The sequence below is a fragment of the Musca autumnalis genome, unplaced genomic scaffold (genome assembly GCF_047663935.1).
Source record: "Musca autumnalis isolate F117 unplaced genomic scaffold, ASM4766393v1 scaffold_3, whole genome shotgun sequence".
NCBI lineage: Eukaryota > Metazoa > Arthropoda > Insecta > Diptera > Muscidae > Musca > Musca autumnalis.
In genome coordinates, this window is record NW_027411866.1 from 133,072,722 (window position 1) to 133,092,127 (window position 19,406).

At 36.0% G+C, this 19,406-nt stretch overlaps 1 protein-coding gene across 9 annotated transcripts in view; it reads left to right on the forward strand.

Moving 5' to 3' along the window:
- Positions 1-18,874, forward strand: part of sd (TEA domain transcription factor 1 homolog scalloped) — a 610,455-nt gene extending 591,581 nt beyond the window's left edge. For 4 of the 9 annotated variants that reach the window (XM_073974451.1, XM_073974449.1, XM_073974454.1 and 1 more), the window contains 7 exons: positions 9,335-9,775; positions 13,457-13,497; positions 13,806-13,998; positions 14,294-14,356; positions 14,423-14,592; positions 14,663-14,897; positions 17,182-18,874. In XM_073974451.1, the coding sequence (XP_073830552.1) occupies positions 9,335-9,775; positions 13,457-13,497; positions 13,806-13,998; positions 14,294-14,356; positions 14,423-14,592; positions 14,663-14,897; positions 17,182-17,295 (1,257 nt within the window). In that variant the 3' untranslated portion in view covers positions 17,296-18,874. The remainder of the gene's footprint in view (positions 1-9,334; positions 9,776-13,456; positions 13,498-13,805; positions 13,999-14,293; positions 14,357-14,422; positions 14,593-14,662; positions 14,898-17,181) is intronic. The other 5 variants (XM_073974457.1, XM_073974455.1, XM_073974458.1 and 2 more) reach the window with 3 other exon arrangements.
- Positions 18,875-19,406: the final 532 nt, after the last annotated feature.

Consider the following 19,406-nt stretch of genomic DNA (forward strand, 5'->3'; position numbering starts at 1 on the left):
ACATCATTTCCTGAGGAATTATTATAAAAAAATTTGAAGATTTTTTCTATAGAAAACAAACAGTTCCTGAGGAATTTTTTCCTATAGAAAAAACCAAGCTCAATTCCTGAGGATTTTTTATCTATAGAAAAAAAACAAGCTAAGCTCCTAAGAATTTTTTCTAGAGACAAAAAACTAGCTCAGTTCCTGAGGAATTTTTTTTTCTATAGAAAAACAAACAAGTTCAGTTCCTGAGGATTTTTTTTTCTATAGAAAAAAAACAAGCTCAGTTCCTGAGGAATTTTTTTTTCTATAGAAAAAAAAACAAGCTCAGTTCCTGAGGAATTTTTTTTCTATAAAAAAAAAACAAGCTCAGTTCCTGAGGATTTTTTTCTATAGAAAAAAACCAAGCTCAGTTCCTGAGGAATTTTTTTCTATAGAAAAAACCAAGCTCAGTTACTGAGGAATTTTTTCTATAGAAAAAAAACCAAGCTCAGATCCTGAGGAATTTTTTTCTATAGAAAAAAAACCAACCTCAGTTCCTGAGGAATTTTTTTCTATAGAAAAAAAACCAACCTCAGTTCCTGAGCAATTTTTTTCTATAGAAAAAAAACCAACCTCAGTTCATGAGGAATTTTTTTCTATAGAAAAAAACCAACCTCAGTTCCTGAGGAATTTTTTTCTATAGAAAAAAACCAACCTCAGTTCCTGAGGAATTTTTTTCTATAGAAAAAAACCAACCTCAGTTCCTGAGGAATTTTTTTCTATAGAAAAAAACCAACCTGAGGAATTTTTTTCTATAGAAAAAAACCAACCTCAGTTCCTGAGGAATTTTTTTCTATAGAAAAAACCAACCTCAGTTCCTGAGGAATTTTTTCTATAGAAAAAACCAAGCTCAGTTCCTGAGGAATTTTTTTCTATACAAAAAAACCAAGCTCAGTTCCTGAGGAATTTTTTCTATAGAAAAAAACCAAGCTCAGTTCCTGAGGAATTTTTTTCTATAGCAAAAAACCAAGCTCAGTTCCTGAGGAATTTTTTTCTATAGAAAAAAACCAAGCTCAGTTCCTGAGGAATTTTTTTCTATAGAAAAAAACCAAGCTCAGTTCCTGAGGAATTTTTTTCTATAGAAAAAAACCAAGCTCAGTTCCTGAGGAATTTTTTTCTATAGAAAAAAACCAAGCTCAGTTCCTGAGGAATTTTTTTCTATAGAAAAAAACCAAGCTCAGTTCCTGAGGAATTTTTTTCTATAGAAAAAAACCAAGCTCAGTTCCTGAGGAATTTTTTTCTATAGAAAAAAACCAAGCTCAGTTCCTGAGGAATTTTTTTCTATAGAAAAAAACCAAGCTCAGTTCCTGAGGAATTTTTTTCTATAGAAAAAAACCAACCTCAGTTCCTGAGGAATTTTTTTCTATAGAAAAAAACCAACCTCAGTTCCTGAGGAATTTTTTTCTATAGAAAAAAACCAACCTCAGTTCCTGAGGAATTTTTTTCTATAGAAAAAAACCAACCTCAGTCCCTGAGGAATTTTTTTTATAGAAAAAAGCCAACCTCAGTTCCTAAGGATTTTTTTGTATTGAAAAAACCAACCTCAGTTCCTGAGGATTTTTTCTATAGAAAACAACCAGTTCCTGAGGAATTTTTTCCTGTAGAAAAAAACCAAACTCAGTTCCTGAGGAATTTTTTTCTATAGAAAAAATTTGACCTCAGTTCCTGAGGAATTTTTTTCTATAGAAAAAATTTGACCTCAGTTCCTGAGGAATTTTTTTCTATAGAAAAAACTTGACCTCAGTTCCTGAGGAATTTTTTCTATAGAAAAAACTTGACCTCAGTTCCTGAGGAATTTTTTTCTATAGAAAAAACTTGACCTCAGTTCCTGAGGAATTTTTTTCTATAGAAAAAACTTGACCTCAGTTCCTGAGGAATTTTTTTCTATAGAAAAAACTTGACCTCAGTTCCTGAGGAATTTTTTTCTATAGAAAAAAAACGAAGCTCAGTTCCTCAGGATTTTTTTCCTATAGAAAAAAACCAAGCTCTGTTCCTGAGGAATTTTTTTTTTCTATAGCAAAAAAGCCAACCTCAGTTCCTGAGCAATTTTTTGTATAGAAAAAAACCAAGCTCAGTCCCTGAAGAATTTTTTTCTATATAAAAAACCAAGCTCAGTTGCTGAGGATTATTTTTCTATAGAAAAAAACCAAGCTCAGTTCCTGAGCAATTTTTTGTATAAAAAAAAAACCAGCCCAATTCATGACGAATATTTTTCTATAGAAAAAAACCAACCTCAGTTCCTTAACAATTTTTTTGTATAGAAAAAAACCAAGCTCAGTTCATGAGGATTTTTTTCTATAGAGAAAAAACTAACCTCAATTCCTGAGCAATTTTTTTGTATAGAAAAAACCAAGCTCAGTTCCTGAGGATTTTTTTTCTATTGAAAAAAAACCAACTTCAGTTCCTGAGGAATTTTTTTTATTGAAAAAACCAACCTCAGTTCCTGAGGAATTTTTCCTACAGAAAAAAAACCAACCTCAGTTCCTGAGGAATTTTTTTCTATAGAAAAAAACCAACCTCAGTTCCTGAGGAATTTTTTTCTATAGAAAAAAACCAACCTCAGTTCCTCAGGAATTTTTTTCTATAGAAAAAAACCAACCAACCTCAGTTCCTGAGGAATTTTTTTCTATAGAAAAAAACCAACCAACCTCAGTTCCTGAGGAATTTTTTTCTATAGAAAAAAACCAACCAACCTCAGTTCCTGAGGAATTTTTTTCTATAGAAAAAAACCAACCTCAGTTCCTGAGGAATTTTTTTCTATAGAAAAAAACCAACCTCAGTTCCTGAGGAATTTTTTCTATAGAAAAAAACCAACCTCAGTTCCTGAGGAATTTTTTTCTATAGAAAAAAACCAAACTCAGTTCCTGAGGAATTTTTTTCTATAGAAAAAAACCAAACTCAGTTCCTGAGGAATTTTTTTCTATAGAAAAAAACCAAACTCAGTTCCTGAGGAATTTTTTTCTATAGAAAAAAACCAAACTCAGTTCCTGAGGAATTTTTTTCTATAGAAAAAAACCAAACTCAGTTCCTGAGGAATTTTTTTCTATAGAAAAAAACCAAACTCAGTTCCTGAGGAATTATTTTCTATAGAAAAAAACCAAACTCAGTTCCTGAGGAATTTTTTTCTATAGAAAAAAACCAAACTCAGTTCCTGAGGAATTTTTTTCTACAGAAAAAAAAAAACCAAACTCAGATCCTGAGGATTTTTTTCTATAAAAAAAGCAACCTCAGTTCCTGAGGAATTTTTTTCTATAGAAAAAAACAAAACCAACCTCAGTTCCTGAGGAACTTTTTTCTATAGAAAAAAACAAAACCAACCTCAGTTCCTGAGGAATTTTTTTCTATAGAAAAAAACCAACCTCAGTTCCTGATGAATTTTTTTCTATAGAAAAAACCAACCTCAGTTCCTGATGAATTTTTTTCTATAGAAAAAAACCAACCTCAGTTCCTGATGAATTTTTTTCTATAGAAAAAAACCAACCTCAGTTCCTGATGAATTTTTTTCTATAGAAAAAAACCAACCTCAGTTCCTGAGGAATCTTTTTTCTATAGAAAAAACCAACCTCAGTTCCTGACGATGTTTTTTCTATAGAAAAAAAAAAACCAACCTCAGTTCCTGACGACTTTTTTTCTATAGAAAAAAACCAACCTCAGGTCCTGACGATTTTTTTTTTCTATAGAAAAAAACCAACCTCAGGTCCTGACGAATTTTTTTCTATAGAAAAAAACCAACCTCAGGTCCTGACGAATTTTTTTCTATAGAAAAAAACCAACCTCAGGTCCTGACGAATTTTTTTCTATAGAAAAAAACCAACCTCAGTTCCTGACGAATTTTTTTCTATAGAAAAAAACCAACCTCAGTTCCTGAGGAATTTTTTCTATAGAAAGTAGGAATTTTTTCCAGAGGAATTTCTTCTATAGAAAAAAACGACCTCAGTTCCTGAGGAATTTTTTTCTATAGAAAAAAACCAACCTCAGTTCCTCAGGATTTTTTTTTATAAAAAAAGCTACTGAGTATTTTTTCTATAGAAAAACCTAACCTCAGTTCCTGAGGAACTTTTTTCTATAGCAAAAACTTAACCTCAGTTCCTGAGGAATCGTTTTCTATAGCAAAAACTTGACCTCAGTCCCTAAGGAATCTTTTTCTAAAAAAATTTGTTTCAGTAGTTTTTTATGCAAAAAGCTTAACTTCAGTTTCTGAGGATTTATTTTCTATAGAACAATTTTTTTGAGGATTTTCGTATTTTTAGTATTACCCCATATCACCAAATAGACTTATTGTAGTATATACATATTTATTTAAACAAATATATAAACATGAAAAAATACATACACAAACAAACAATAAAAAAGACCTTTAAAAACAACTAAAAACGCTTGTAAACTTTACACAGAGAGTATGCATTTTAAACAGAAAAAAAGACGCCCAGAAAGATCAAAGAGTATGGGTGGTGATGCTGCTGCAGCTTCTGTTTGTTGAGTGGGTGGGGGTAGCGGGGCGGTAACTTTGAGTAAAAGCCGGGCTGGAAAAAAAGAAACAAAACGTCATTGCGCGGTAGTCGGTGGCGGTGGTAATGGTAATGCTGCTGCAGACAAGTAGTACAAGGAGGAGATGAAGTCTATGCTTTTTACACAAATGCTGCTCAAACAGAAAATGAAACAACCACAACAACAACACAAAATTAAAATGAAAACGAAATGAAAGTAAAGTGAAATATAAAATCATGTAGTATTTCTTTTTGGTTCTTTGCAACACTACAAAGACCAAAGAAGTGGCAAGAGGTGCGGTGAGAAGGTTGCTGAGGGATAAAGAAAGAAGAAACATGTATTACCCTCACTCTCATTAAAACCAGCAAACACAGTGGGGTATCCATCCCTTCAAATCAAGCCATAAGTATGATGATGTTAAAAAACCAAACCCAAACGAAATGAAAATGCAATAAAATATATGCACGTCAAAGCGGCCAACAACCAAGCGGTAAAAGGGAATTTCTTTCAACTTGCGCTTATCACACATTCTGTTTTTGGTTGTTGATGTTGTTGTTATTTTTTGCTGCTTGGAAATTGCATACAAATTGTGCGTTTTAGTTCTCACAAAGGACCCCTCAAAGCTTAAAGGCAACTCCTTATCGTTGCTCCTTTGACATTTGTGGCTGCTACCTTTTTTATTTCGTCTGCACTGAAAGAGAATTTATAAACTAAAAGGATACTGATAGGATGTTTTAAGGATATTTTATAGATCGTTATCGATTTGATGTTTACAGGTACAAACATGCTTTTTAATGTAGACAACATTTATAAGCTTAAATAAACCAAAAAAGTTTAATTCCTGAAAAATATATCAAGTTAATATCCTTCCACAATACACAAGTGATGGTAAAACAAGAAACCAAAAACTTTGTGGATTTTTGATTGGATTTTCAATTATCACCCCTTTTCAGCCTTTCATAGTCTGTCTACATCTCTCTATCCCTCTCTTTTCATGGCAGATGACATTGTCAAATGAAATTCTTTGCTTGATAGTTGTCGTCTGATATTCATGTCCTTTACAAAATGGGGTCATATTTAACAAGATTGTTTGTGTGAGCAAGCAAATCCTTTGGTCCTTGTACACAGGTGTATAAAATATTTGTGTTTTTCCACAAAAGGACTTTGGTACATCTTCAATTTCAATAAAATGTCGCCAGCCAACCAACCAACCAGCCAGACAGCCATTCCAACCATCAAGAATTGTAGTTCGATTAAAAAAAACCAACAACAACCATACCAAATATCACAAGTTGTATACCCCACAACTCACACAGGATCTTATGGTCTGCAGAGTAAAAGAACACAAAAAAATGCTTTTAATCGAAAAGCTTTTAAAACCACAACCAGCCAAATGACATTGTTGTATTTTCAAACATACATACATACATACCTCTCAGATTCACCGATTGTAGGTTGTTGTTGCTTTTTTCCAAGTAAGTGTTATATGAGGCATTCTTCGATGATGCATTCATTTGAGGTTTAAAGAAAAATATCCAAATTTTAATGTGGAAAACTATACCGATTTCCAGTATCTTCCATAGAAAGAAATTCATTTGGAAGTGTTTTATATAGAAAAATTCCTAAGACACTGAGGTTTAGTTTTTTCTATAGAAAAAAATCCTGAAGAACCGAGTATAAGCTTTTGTCTATCGGAAAAAAGTTCTTCAGGAACTGAGGTCAAGTTCTTCTGTAGAAAAAAATTCGTCAGGAATAGAGCCCAAGTTTTTTTCTATGGAAAAAAATCCTCAGGAAGTGAAAAAAATCCTCAGTAACCGAAGCCGAGCTGAAATTAGTTTTTTCGATAGAAAAAAAAACATCAGTAAATGACGTTAGGTTTTTCCTATAAAAAAAAATCTCAGGAATTGAGGTTAAGAATTTTCTATAGAAAAAAATCCTCATGATCTGAGGCCAAGTTTTTTCTATAGAAAAAAATTCTCAGGATCTGAGATTAAGTTTTTTCTGTAGAAAACAAATTCGTCAGGATCTGAGGTAAATTTTTTTCTATAGGAAAAAATCCCTCAGGAACTTTGGTCAGTTTTTTTCTATAGAAAAAAAATTCCTCAGGAACTGAGGTCAGGTTTTTTTCTATAGAAAAAAATTCCTCAGTTACTGGGTTGGTTTTTTCTATAGAAAAAATACTCATGAACTGAGCTTGGTTTTTTTTCTATAGAAAAAAAATTCCTCAGGAAATGAGGTCAGGTTTTTTCTATAGAAAAAAATTCCTCAGGAACTGAGAAAAAATTGCTCTAGATCTGAGGTTAGTTTTTGTATAGAAAAAATCCTCAGGAATATAGGTTAGACTTTTTCTATAGCAACAAGTTCCTCAGTAATTGAGTTGAAGTGGTTTGTATAGAAAACAAATCCTGAGGAACTGAGTTGAATTTTTTCTCTATAGAAAAAATCCTCATTATCTGAGGTCAAGTTTTTCTATAGAAAAAAATTCCTCAGGAACTGAGGTCAGGTTTTTTTTCTAAAGAAAAAAATCCCTCAGGAACTGAGGTCAGGTTTTTTCTATAGAAAAAAATTCCTCAGGAACTTAGGTCAGCTTTTTTCTGTAGAAAAAAATTCCTCAGGAACTGAGGTCAGGTTTTCTCTGTAGAAAAAAAAAATCCTCAGGAACTGAGGTCAGGATTTTTCTATAGAAAAAAATCCTCAGGAACTGAGGTCAGGTTTTTTCTAAAGAAAAAAATCCTCAGGAACTGAGGTCAGGTTTTTTCTAAAGAAAAAAATTCTCTGGAGCAGAGGTCAGGCTTTTTTCCATAGAAAAAAAATTCCTTACTTTTTCTATAGAGAAAAGTTCCTCAGTAATTGAGTTGAAGTTGTTTGTATAGAAAACAAATCCTGAGGAATTGAGTTCAGGTTTTTTTACAGAAAAAATCCTCAGGAACTGAGGTTAAGTGTTTCTATAGAAAAATCACCGGAAACTGTGGTTAAGTTTTTTCTATAGAAAAAAATATCTTCAGGAGCTGAGGCCAGGTTTTTTTCTATAGAAAAAAAATCCTTGCGAACTGAGGTCAGGCTTTTTCTATAGAAACAAACTGAGGAACTGAGGTCTGGTGTTTTCTATAGAAACAATTTCTCAGGAAATGAGGTCAGGTTTTTTCTAAAGAAAAAATCCTTAGGAATTGTGGTCTGGTTTTTTCTAAGAAAATCCTGATCCTGAGGAACTGTGGTCAGGTTTATTTTCTATAAAAAAATTCCTCAGGAACTGAGGTCAGGCTTTTTCTATAGGAAAAAATTCCTCAGGAACTGAGGTCAGGTTTTTTTCTAAAGAAAAAAATCCTCAGGATCTGAGGTCAGGTTTTTTTCTAAGAAAAAAATTCTCAGGAGCTGAGGTCAGGCTTTTTTCTATAGAAAAAAAATCCTTACTTTTTTCTATAAAGAAAAGTTCCTCAGTAATTGAGTTGACGTTGTTTGTATAGAAAACAAATCCTGAGGAATTGAGTTCAAGTTTTTTTATAGAAAAAATCCTCAGGAACAGGGGTTAAGTGTTTCTATAAAACATCACCAGAAACTGTGGTTAAGTTTTTTCTGTAGAAAAATATCTTCAGGAGCAGAGGCCAGGATTTTTCTATAGAAAAAAGTCCTCAGGTCAGGTGTTTTCTATAGAAACAATTTCTCAGGAACTGAGGTCCGGTTTTTTTTTCTAAGAAAAAAATTCTCAGGAGCTGAGGTCAGGCTTTTTCTATAGAAAAAATTCCTCAGGAACTGAGGTCAGGCTTTTTCTATAGAAAAAAATTCCTCAGGAGCTGAGGGCAGATTTTTTTCTATAGAAAAAAATCCTCTCGAACTGAGTTCAGGCTTTTTCTATAGAATAAAATTCCTCAGGAGATGAGGCCAGGTTTTTTATATAGAAAAAAATTCCTCAGGAACGGAGGTCAAGCCTTTTCTATAACAAAATTCCTCAGAGATTTAGGTCAGGTTTTTTTACTCAACAAATTCCTCAGGAACTGATATCAGTTTTTTTTCTATAGAAACAAATTCCTCAGGAACTGAGGTCAGGTTTTTTCTAAAAAAAAATCCTCAGGAACTCAGTTCAGAGTTTTTCTAAACAAAAAATACTCAGGAACTGAGGTCAGGTTTTTTCTAAAGAAAAAATCCTTAGGAAGGTCAGGTTTTTCTATAGAAAAAAATCCTCAGGAACTGAGGTCAACTTTTTTCTATAAAAAAATCCTCAGGAACTGAAAATAAAAAATGTATAGTCTGTTGTTTGTAAAAAGCTGCTGGGAAAAGTCTTCAGGGATGGAGATAACTGATGTTTTTTAAATATTAAATGTGTGTAAATATTAGATCATCATAGCTCATCACATTACAAATGCTCAACATTAAAAAACGGGGAAAATAATCTTAAAGAATTATAACCCCCATTCGTGCTGCCATAACAATCCATAAATACATTATAGCTCTACAAGCTCCCTCACAAATACACACCATCTGCATCATCATTATTCAAAATAACTCAACAAAGAAAACATTTAAATGTCTAACAAAACCCACCCTAAACACGGATCATAAACATCGTAAAAGGATCAATCATCGTTTGCCAAAAGAGATTTGAAGAATATCATACACACATAGATTCCATCTTCCTGATACAATAATACCCCAGAAATCATCATCATTGTCCTCACCACCACCAATCACATCATCAAATGAAAAACCAACATTCAAACATTGTCTCCTCGCCCATTTGTCACCCCACATTTGTGCCTTTTGGTCTACAACAACAACTACAAAACAACAACACTTCACACAATCAATTTTTAATTTTGGTTTTCAGGAGCCTAATGGAGTTATAGGTGGTCCCGGTTCAGCCAACAATGCTGCCGTCTTGCATTTACTTAATGAAAAGGAGAAAGCCTTACAGGCCATATCGGGCATGACAAGTTCCCAAATTGTTTCCGCACAAGCGGTAAAAAATCTATCCCTGTCCCTAACTGCCGGTTTGCATCCGCATGCCGCTGCTGCGATGCATGCACATCACACACATCCACACTTAAATCCACATCACCTACACCACCAATCCAGCCACTTACACAGCCACTCTGCCTCCTCTGCCGGTAACCAACATCCACAACATCCTCACCACCACCACCACCTACACAATCACCTAGCTTCCGGCACTACCTCTGTAAATCCTTTGGGTCATCCCATGAGTGGGTCAACGGCAACGACAACACATCTGGCACCACCACCACCCCATCCGCAAGCGGCAAATTCGGTTAGTACCAATACTACTAGCAACAACAACAACAACAATCATAATAATAGTTCAGTGTCAGCAACGAATGCCAGTAGTTTAAGTGCTATTAACCACAGTCCGAATAGTAGTGTAAACACCTCCTCCCGTTTGACACAACAGCAACAACATGCGGCAGCTTTAAGTTCGGTGTATTTACAACAACAGCATCATTTCCACCATCATCATCAGCAATTGGCTGCAGCAGCCGCAGCTGCTGCTGTAGCTGCAGCCTCCACGTCTAATTCACCCGCTTCGGTGGGTTCAGCTGCCCTGCCGTTATATCCGGGTGTAAGATTGTCTACTACTACTACCACTACTGCCATCTGCTGTGAAAACAATAACTTTAAAGCGTATTGTCATTTAATGTCCTTGTCTTTATGTGTTATGTTTGTGTGTGTATTTTAGGGACTTGAAGGTCTTTCGATTAACAAATGGTTCAAATTAAATAGCAGAGAAATGAACAGCTTTGCTAGGTGATAAATGTATGCTGTATAAAAAGCTCTTAACAGATAATGAAAGCTCTTGATGGTTTCATTGTCAATATGTTCGTAAATAACCCTCGATTCCATAATTGTTGCCAAAAAGCTTTTTATATAATATACAAACCAAGCTTTGTTTTTTGCACAAAAGTTAAGGTTATAAGCTGAAGATCATAAATGCTGCAATATATCTATAATTGACAAACAAAGATTTAGACAATGGGAACTTTTTGGGTTCACCTTAGAGCTTTTATAAATGTTTGTTTTTTTGCAGATTATTGCGCTTTATGCTTGACAAAAACCTGCCCAAAAGCCATGCTATCACATTCATAAAAGCTCTAAAATGAACACAGTCTACAAAAGCTCAAAATTCGGCATCCAAACCCTTACATCAATCTATTAAAGTAACAAATAAAAAAGCTTTAAGTTCGGCCGGTCGAAGTTTTAGTACCCTCCACCATTAAGTATTCTGAACTAATGTAGAATAATTCGTTTCCTTTTCTGTCCACGATTGGAGGTGGAGACCTATTTTCCAAATTGCAGCCAATATAAGCCAAAAATGTAGATAGAATCTTCAAAATACCAGAAATCTGGCCGTACCTTTGGGGCTGATGGTACCTTAACATCGATGACCTATGTGCAATATTTTTGGTGGAGAATTTTTTTGAACCCTAATTTGGTAGCTTAAAATATTAAGATAACTAAAATTGGGCTATACCAAAACGATTTCACTAAAGATGCATCTGTGCAACATTGTAGGTGCTATCTCAACTTGTTTTGTTGCTAGAACGATTACAGCAGATAGACGGTTAGGTCTATATCGACCCCGAATTTTACCCTGATCAAAAATATATGTACATATATTGTTTTTAGGGTCATCAATGATTGTTTCAATGCGTTACAAAAACAAGCTTAATATACCCTCTATACTATGGTGGAGGCTATAAAACCTTCAAATCTTGTGTGTAAAGTCGTGTCCAGAGCAACAACTTCTCAAATTTACTCAAATTCATTCTATTCTGAGGTCTTTTTCGGAATTCCTGACCTCGGCCTTAGGCTTAAATGTCGTTTAGGGGAACCTCTCGGATCTAGCATCCTGAATACAACGATATATAATTTTCCGGGGGGAAGTCCATGCTTCCCGAGATATGGGTCTTGACATTTAACAATTCTAACGTGGGCAATATGGGCATCGTTTTAAAGCTTATGGAGAGTACTTTTATGCACGCGACCTATTTGTACACCTGATTATATGAGAATGTATTAAATTCCTGATCAAAGCCGGCTACTTAAGAAAGCTTTCAATTTAAAAGAAAGTTTTGATCGCGTAGCCCACTTTTGTCCCTGTCCATAGGAGAAAGTCTTAAATCATCCGGCAGAAGGCCGGCTACTTAAGAACACTTTACATTTAAAAGAAAGTTTTGATCGCGTAGCTCACTTTTGTCCCTGTCCATAGGTGAAAATCTTAAAAATTTCAATCCGATCCGAGAGGTGCCCATAAATAACCTATAGGTGTTAAAGTACGAAATTTCCGAAATGTTAAGACCCATATCTCGGGAAGTATGGACTTCCCCCCGGAAAATTATATATCGTTGGAATCAGGTTCCCATGGGTTACCTATGGTAAAAATTTTCGGACCGATCCGAGAGGTGCCCCTAAACGACACTTGTTTTTAGAGTTGTATAGTTCACAAACGGAATAGTTCAATTAGGCGATTCATTGAAATGAGCGCATGAACTAGATCAGTTGATATTCAGTTCATTATATGTAGTTCACAGAGCACCGATTGAAAAATCAAAAAACGCGCGCACGATTCAAAGCCTGTAAGTGATAGATCGAACGGACAGCTGACTTGAAGAGCTTATTGATGAACGATTGAACTAATAAACTTAAATAACGATCTAGTTCACGATCAAAACGTCGAAGAACGATTAACGAGCGAACGATTCATTGCCGGCGAACTATAAAACGAAAAGTCAGCGTACCTACAGAGCTTATGGACGAACCACGAACATAAATGAGCTGAGCTAAATGAACTAGAAAATACAACACCATTTGGGAATGGAAATCTTAAGACGAACAATTTTTTATTACTTTCGGTCCTGGTGAGCCTGTGGCATCCTCATACTTTGGAACGTCTAACCACACCTTACCGCTGCCTAATTCTGTCAATGTTTATCTGGATCCTTCGGTGTCAATGATTTCTAAGAGGGAAAGTCTCTCGACACTCCAAAGTTGTTGACAGTCAGACTATATATTATCTAAGTTCATCAATTTAATGCCCTTTAATTCCTCACTGAAAAAACAACAACCACATGAAAAATGTGTAAGTGATGCCAAGTTTGTTCTTGAAGTTTTCATGTGGTTGTTATAACGCAACGCTCAACGCGCCGTATGTGCAGTGGCCTTAAGTTATTGTTTATGATGTTGTGGACACACTCATTATCCACACCCAATGGTTTATCGTTAGAACTGGCTCTAAAGTGCTCGGCAGATACGGTGCGTTGCGTTACAACAACCACATGAAAAAAGTGTAAGTGAAGCCAAGTTTTTTGAAAAACAACAACATAATTTAACTGTTTTGGGACAACGCGTGTCCCAACGTGTCACTAAACGGACCGTATGTGTCGAGGGCTTAAGGAGCTCTAGGGAGACTCAAATGATATAGTAGATTCCTTAAGGGGATTTCTATATAATAGTAGACCCTTAAAGAGACTTCTGCAACACAGAAGACCTCTTAATGATACTTCTGTAAAACGTGAGACCCCTTAAAGTGAATAGAAGATAGCTTTAGGGAACTTCTATAAAAGTTCTAAAACTCTATAATAAGAATAGGAAAAAAAATTAAAAGCTTTTGATTTAATTTTTCAATTTCATAAGTTAAAATAAAATACACAACACAACTAACAATTCTAATTATGTCAACTAACTCAATTTGAACGCTCCTTTGAAAGCTTAAGAAAGCTATTAGTAAGCTATCCATATGGCAAATAGAAAAATAAACATTTTAGTTATCATTGAATTCATGCGTTGCTCTTCCGTATCCCGTTGTAAAGCAAACCTAAAGTCATGGCGTCAAAACTTGCTTCTTCTCATAATAAGACCTTTAATGTCTACGTAAATCTTCCTAAAAAGCTTTTACTAATAAACTCTACCTTTTCTTTCTTTCCATTAATTATAGCAATTTTGGCAGCCTGGACTCCAGCCCAGCACTTCACAAGAGTAAGTTTTCAGGCATATACAGTCGAATAGGATCATGAGGAAATCTGGTGCTACAAATTTCCATTCCACTTAGTTTTCCAGTTATACTCCCCGTTAGTTTTGTCTCTCTCTCTCTCTCTTAAATTTCAATTTAAAGGAGAGAGTGGGAAAACTCACTGGGAATCAGAATATGGCTGATTATACATATTAGCCCACTCAATAATAATTGCTATACTCCTCATAACCCTTTTCGACTGTGAACTTTTTTTTTTTTTTTGACATAACCTCAATTATTTCCAACATTTATCTGATGGCATTGACCCTTAAAGTTTTTATGATTACAGTATAAAACCATTTGCACAACAACCATATCCCGCCGGTAAACCATCAACAGCTGTATCTGGTGATATTGAAGCAGGTCTTCCGCCAGCCCAGCTGCCGTGGGAAGGACGGGCGATAGCAACGCACAAATTTAGATTATTAGAGTTTTCGGCGTTTATGGAAATGCGAAGAGATGAAATTGTAAGTATGAGAATTTCAGAAAAATATAAGATAAAAAAATTTAAAAACAAACAAAATACAATCGAGGAACATGGAAGTATGCAAGATTAGTTCTCGAATAAATTATTTTTAAAAATATTAAGTGGTTAAGCAAAGATATTGTTTTTTTGGTCAATACCTTGCTACTTCCCTGTCCGGAGGTTTTTAAAACATTTTTTATAATTTATTCAAATCTGTGGGGGCTGTTAAATTTTTCAGCAAAAAATTAAAACGAAATTAAATACTAATTATTTTTCAATCTTTGCCTTCAATCTAGTACCACCGGCATTTGTTTGTACACTTGGGCGGTAAACCTTCCTTCTCGGATCCATTGCTCGAGGTAAATATGAAAATTTAATTGTTTTTTCTAAACTTGATTTTAATTGTTTCTCTTTCCCTATTTCAGACCGTTGATATTCGACAAATCTTCGACAAATTCCCTGAAAAATCAGGTGGTCTTAAAGATCTCTATGAAAAAGGTCCACAAAATGCTTTCTATTTGGTGAAATGTTGGGCTGATCTAAATACAGAACTCATTGGCAGTGAAACTGGTGATTTCTATGGCGTGACAAGCCAGTAAGTATTGAACTCGGAATACACATTTTTGAAATATGTCCACTAATGGTTATTTTCTTAATTATTTCAGATATGAAAGTAACGAAAATGTTGTCTTAGTGTGTTCGACCAAAGTCTGCTCCTTTGGCTCACAGGTTGTGGAAAAAGTTGAAACAGAATACTCACGCTTAGAAAATGGTCGCTTTGTCTATCGTATTGAACGTTCACCCATGTGTGAATATATGATTAATTTCATACAAAAATTGAAAAATTTACCTGAACGATATATGATGAACAGTGTATTGGAGAACTTTACAATATTGCAAGTAAGTATTGCTTCTGACATAAGCCTACAGTGGTGTTCTATTGAGTGGAACATCCCATATTTTATTGAATGAACGACCCCATAAGATCATTTCTATAGAATGTAAGACCCCTCAGGGATACTTCTATGGTATTTTTGGTTCCTTAAGAAGATTTCCACATAATGGAAGACCCCTTAAAAAAATTTCTGCAGAAAGGTGACCCCTTAAAGGGAATTCTGTTGAATATGAGACCACTTACGGTTACTTTTGCAGAATAGAAAAAAACCTTTAGAGATCCTATAAGATCTTACAATAAAAAGTCCTTAAGAAAACGTCTATAGAGAATGGGAGCCAAGAATGGCACTTCTGTAGAAAATATGAGCCCATAAAGAATTTTTAACAAAGACTCTTTAAGGAAACATATGTAGAATGGAACACCTACTAATGGGATAGAATTGAAGAAAAAGTCTATTTATCATTGATTTTTTTGCAATAAACGTTTTTATCACTCTCCTCAGGAGGAAGTTGGTTCCTCAAGAGGATTTCTGTAAAATAAAATACCCCTTAAAGAGACTTCTGTAGAACAGAAATCAGCATAGAAGATATCTTTAGGGAACCTTATAAAATCCAAGACTTTTGTAGAATAGAAAATCCTTAAGAGGGACCTCTATAGAATAGATGATGCACTATTGGAATTTCTGTAGAATAGTTGAACACCTATGGACACTACTATCGAAATTATTACCACCTCTAGACGAACCCTTCTGGATACTTTCACAAAATTATATTTCATTCATATAGACTAGAATTCAATTATATACATAGTACCGCCGTAAGGGGACTTCTAAAGAATAAAGGACCCCTTGGGGGAGTAACATAGATTGGAAGATCTTCTAGGGGTTATAGAAGTCCTTATATACCCTAAGGGGTTTTCAGTAGAATCGAAGCCCCCTAAGGTGACTTCAGTACAATAGAAAATCGCCTAAGGGGATTTTCATAGAAAGTACGAGTTAATAAGGGTGGGTGCCACCGTGGTGCAATGGTATGCACACCCGCCTTGCACGCAGAAGGTCTTGGGTTCGAATCCCCGAGTAGGCAACATCAAATTTTCAACGGTGGCAAAATACCCCACAGTAATGGTGGCGACATTTCCTGGGTAAAACTTCTCTGCAAGTGGTGTGTTAGGACACACCATTCGGACTCGGCGATAAACTGTAGGTCCCATGCCATTAAGCTAATATGAATCGGGGTGAGAGTAGTCTCCCTTGTCCAGCCTGGGATGTTCGTGGAACAAATATTATTATTATTATAAGAGGACTTCCATAGTGTAGAAGACCCCAAAGACTTCTGTAGAATTGAATACCCGTTAACGGTACTTTCATAGAATAGAATACCCCCTAAGGGGACTTCTACAGAATAAAAGACCCCCTAAAGGAACTTCTATGAATTAGAAGACCCCCTAACGGGACTTCAGTAGAATATAAGAACCCTAAGTAGACTTTTATAGAATAGAAGATCAATAGAATAGAAGTCCCCAAAAAGGGGTTCTATAGTATAGAAACCCCCCTAAGGGGACTTTTATAGAACAGGAGACCGCCTATGGGGACTTCTATAGAACAGAAGACCCCCTGAAGGGACTTTTATAGAATAAAGGACCCCGTAAAGGGACTTCTATAGAATAGAAGACTCGCTAAAGGGACTTCTATAGAAAAGAAGACCCCTAAAGGGACTTTTATAGAATAAAAGACCCACTAAAGGGACTTCTATAGAATAGAAGACCCGCTAAAGGGACCCCTATAGCAAAGAAGACCCTCTAAAGGGACTTTTATAGAATAAAAGATCCCCTAAAGGGACTTCTATAGCAAAGAAGACTCGCTAAAGGGACTTCTATAGCAAAGAAGACCCTCTAAAGGGACTTTTATAGAATAAAAGACCCCCTTAACGGGACTTCTATATAATAGAAGACCTGTCTACATAAGGGGATTTCTATAGAATATAAGACCCCCTAAGTGGACTTCTATAGAATGGAAGACCCCCTAAGGGGTCGTCTATAGAATGAAAGTCCTCTTAAACGGTAATTTTGGAATATAAGACAACGTAAGTGGAATTCTTAAGAATAAAATACCCCCTAAAGAGGCTTCTATTGAGTAGAAGACCCCTATAAGGGGACTTCTATAGAATTGAAGACCCCCTAAAAGACCCCATAAAATTCTGTAGATTAGATGTTTACATTTTTACTTATCTGTAATTTGTATTAAATTCTTACTTACTTACATTTCTCTCTTTCTTTCTCTATCCCCTTTAGGTAATACAATCCCGCGAAACACACGAGACCTTACTCTGTATAGCGTATGTCTTTGAGGTAGCGGCACCAAATAGCGGAGCTACACATCATATTTATCGATTAATGAAGGAATAGCATGAACTTTCTTCCAACAATGACAACAACAATACAGCAAGAAACACAACAACAACCGCAACACTGTCCACAACACAACTTAATGAATTTAGTAGCAGTGGGGGTAGCAGCAGCAGCCACAATAACAGCAACAACAACAACAGCAGTAGCAATGCAAATAGTGCAACAATTGGTGGTGGTGGAGGAGGTGGTGCCGGAGGTAATAATAGCACACACAATAGTACAACTTCGGCAATGGGAGATGTTGATATGGTTGGCGGAGGCGCTGGTGATAGCCAACATTTATCCAACAGCATGAACCTAGAGGAACGTAGTGTCATAATCGAACAGAAAGATATAAATCGTAGTAGATTATATTTGCAAGCAAGAGGGGGCATAGACAGTGGTAGTCAATTGGCTGCATCGTCTCTGCCCTCGACAACGACAATAATTAAACAATCACCCACATCACCACCACCACCTAATTCAATGGATATATCACAGCCCACTGCAACACACCATCATCATAATTCAACACATCATCAAAGTCTTGGGCATAATAACGAAAATCTTTACTCAGCAGCAGCTGCAAATGATAGTGGTAACTTAAACGACAACTTGGATTTGTCGGCAGCAGCAACTTCGTCACAACATCATGCACAGCAGCAGCAACAACATTCTCATCACCACCACCATTCACAACATGCAAATTTGAGACTAAGCAATAGTTCGAATACCAGCAGCCATATTTTGGATAATTGTTCGACAACAACGAATATTGTCTCATCCTATGCCGCAGCACAAAGACACAAACAAGAGTTACCTTTACCCCTAACCACATCTTTGTCTGAATGTCAACTTACGCCCACAGCAAATGATGAGGAAATGGTGTTGGCAAGCCATCCCTTGGGCATTGCTGGAGGTGGTGGTGGTGTTGTTGTTGAACGGCCTCCTCCTCCCTCATATCATGCCACAACAGTGGCAGCGGCAGCCGCTGCTGCTGCAGCAGCCAAAATTTATCATCCCAATTCCCAATCAGCTACATCTTCATCATCATGTATAACAGCTGCAACAGATATGGATACAATAGCGGCCGCAGCCAGTGAAGCATTAAATGCTGCAGTACCATCATCATCACGTCTCAGTGCCTATGAACAATTTCTCAAACTTTCAGCTCAAGAATATACAACGGCTGCAGCAGAAAATGCAGCGCTCAATTTAAGTTCAGCAGCAGCTGCAGCCGCGGCCATGGCTGCGGCAGTGGCCAGTGCAACTGGAGGCGGCGGAGCTGTAAGTACAACAACGAGTACTTCACCCCTAGTTGTGGGTGGCGGTGGCGGTCTAGCTGGTGGTGTTGTTGTTGGTAGCAATAGTAATTTATTAGGTAGTAGTAATAGTATTGGTCATAGCAATAGTAGTAGTTCGGCGGTGTTGCTAAGCGCCGCAACAAGCAGCAATGATTTGTCCAGCTCACATCATAATTGTGAACGTAATTAGGTCTACTCCCCTCCCATCCCCTACTCCCAGCCACCGTTTTGAAGATAATTGGAAATTTTAAGGTTAACAAAGGAACTAATGATGAAAATAAAAAGAAGAAAAATTTTAATTGCAAAGTAACTACAACGGAATTCTAAAATTCTTCGTTGGCAGTTATTTTGAAAATTTTAATTTTTTTCACTTGCCTATAAAATAAAATTACACTGGATGTAAAGAAATGTGAGAGCAAGGTAGAAAAGAAGGTGAGGATGAAAATGTCTATTGAATAGAGGACTCCCTAAAGGCCAGAACAGAATCAATCGTCGCTTGCTTTGCTTGCTTCCCAAATGTCAAATTATAAAGGAATGCCAGAGCCTCCTAAAGGAGAACGCAGGCGGATTTGCAAAGAGGCTCTGGCATTCCTTTATAATTTGACATTTGGGGAAGCAAGCAAAGCAAGCGACGATTGATTCTGTTCTGGCCTTAAAGGGTGTTGGATAGAATGAAAGGCCACCTAAAAGGACTTCTATGGAATGAAAGACCCGTTAAAGGGACTTCCTTCTATGCAATAGAAGATCCGTTAATGAGTCTTCTATGGAATAGATGACGCCCCTAGAGGGGGTCTATGGAAGACGCCCTAAGGGGACTTTCAAAGA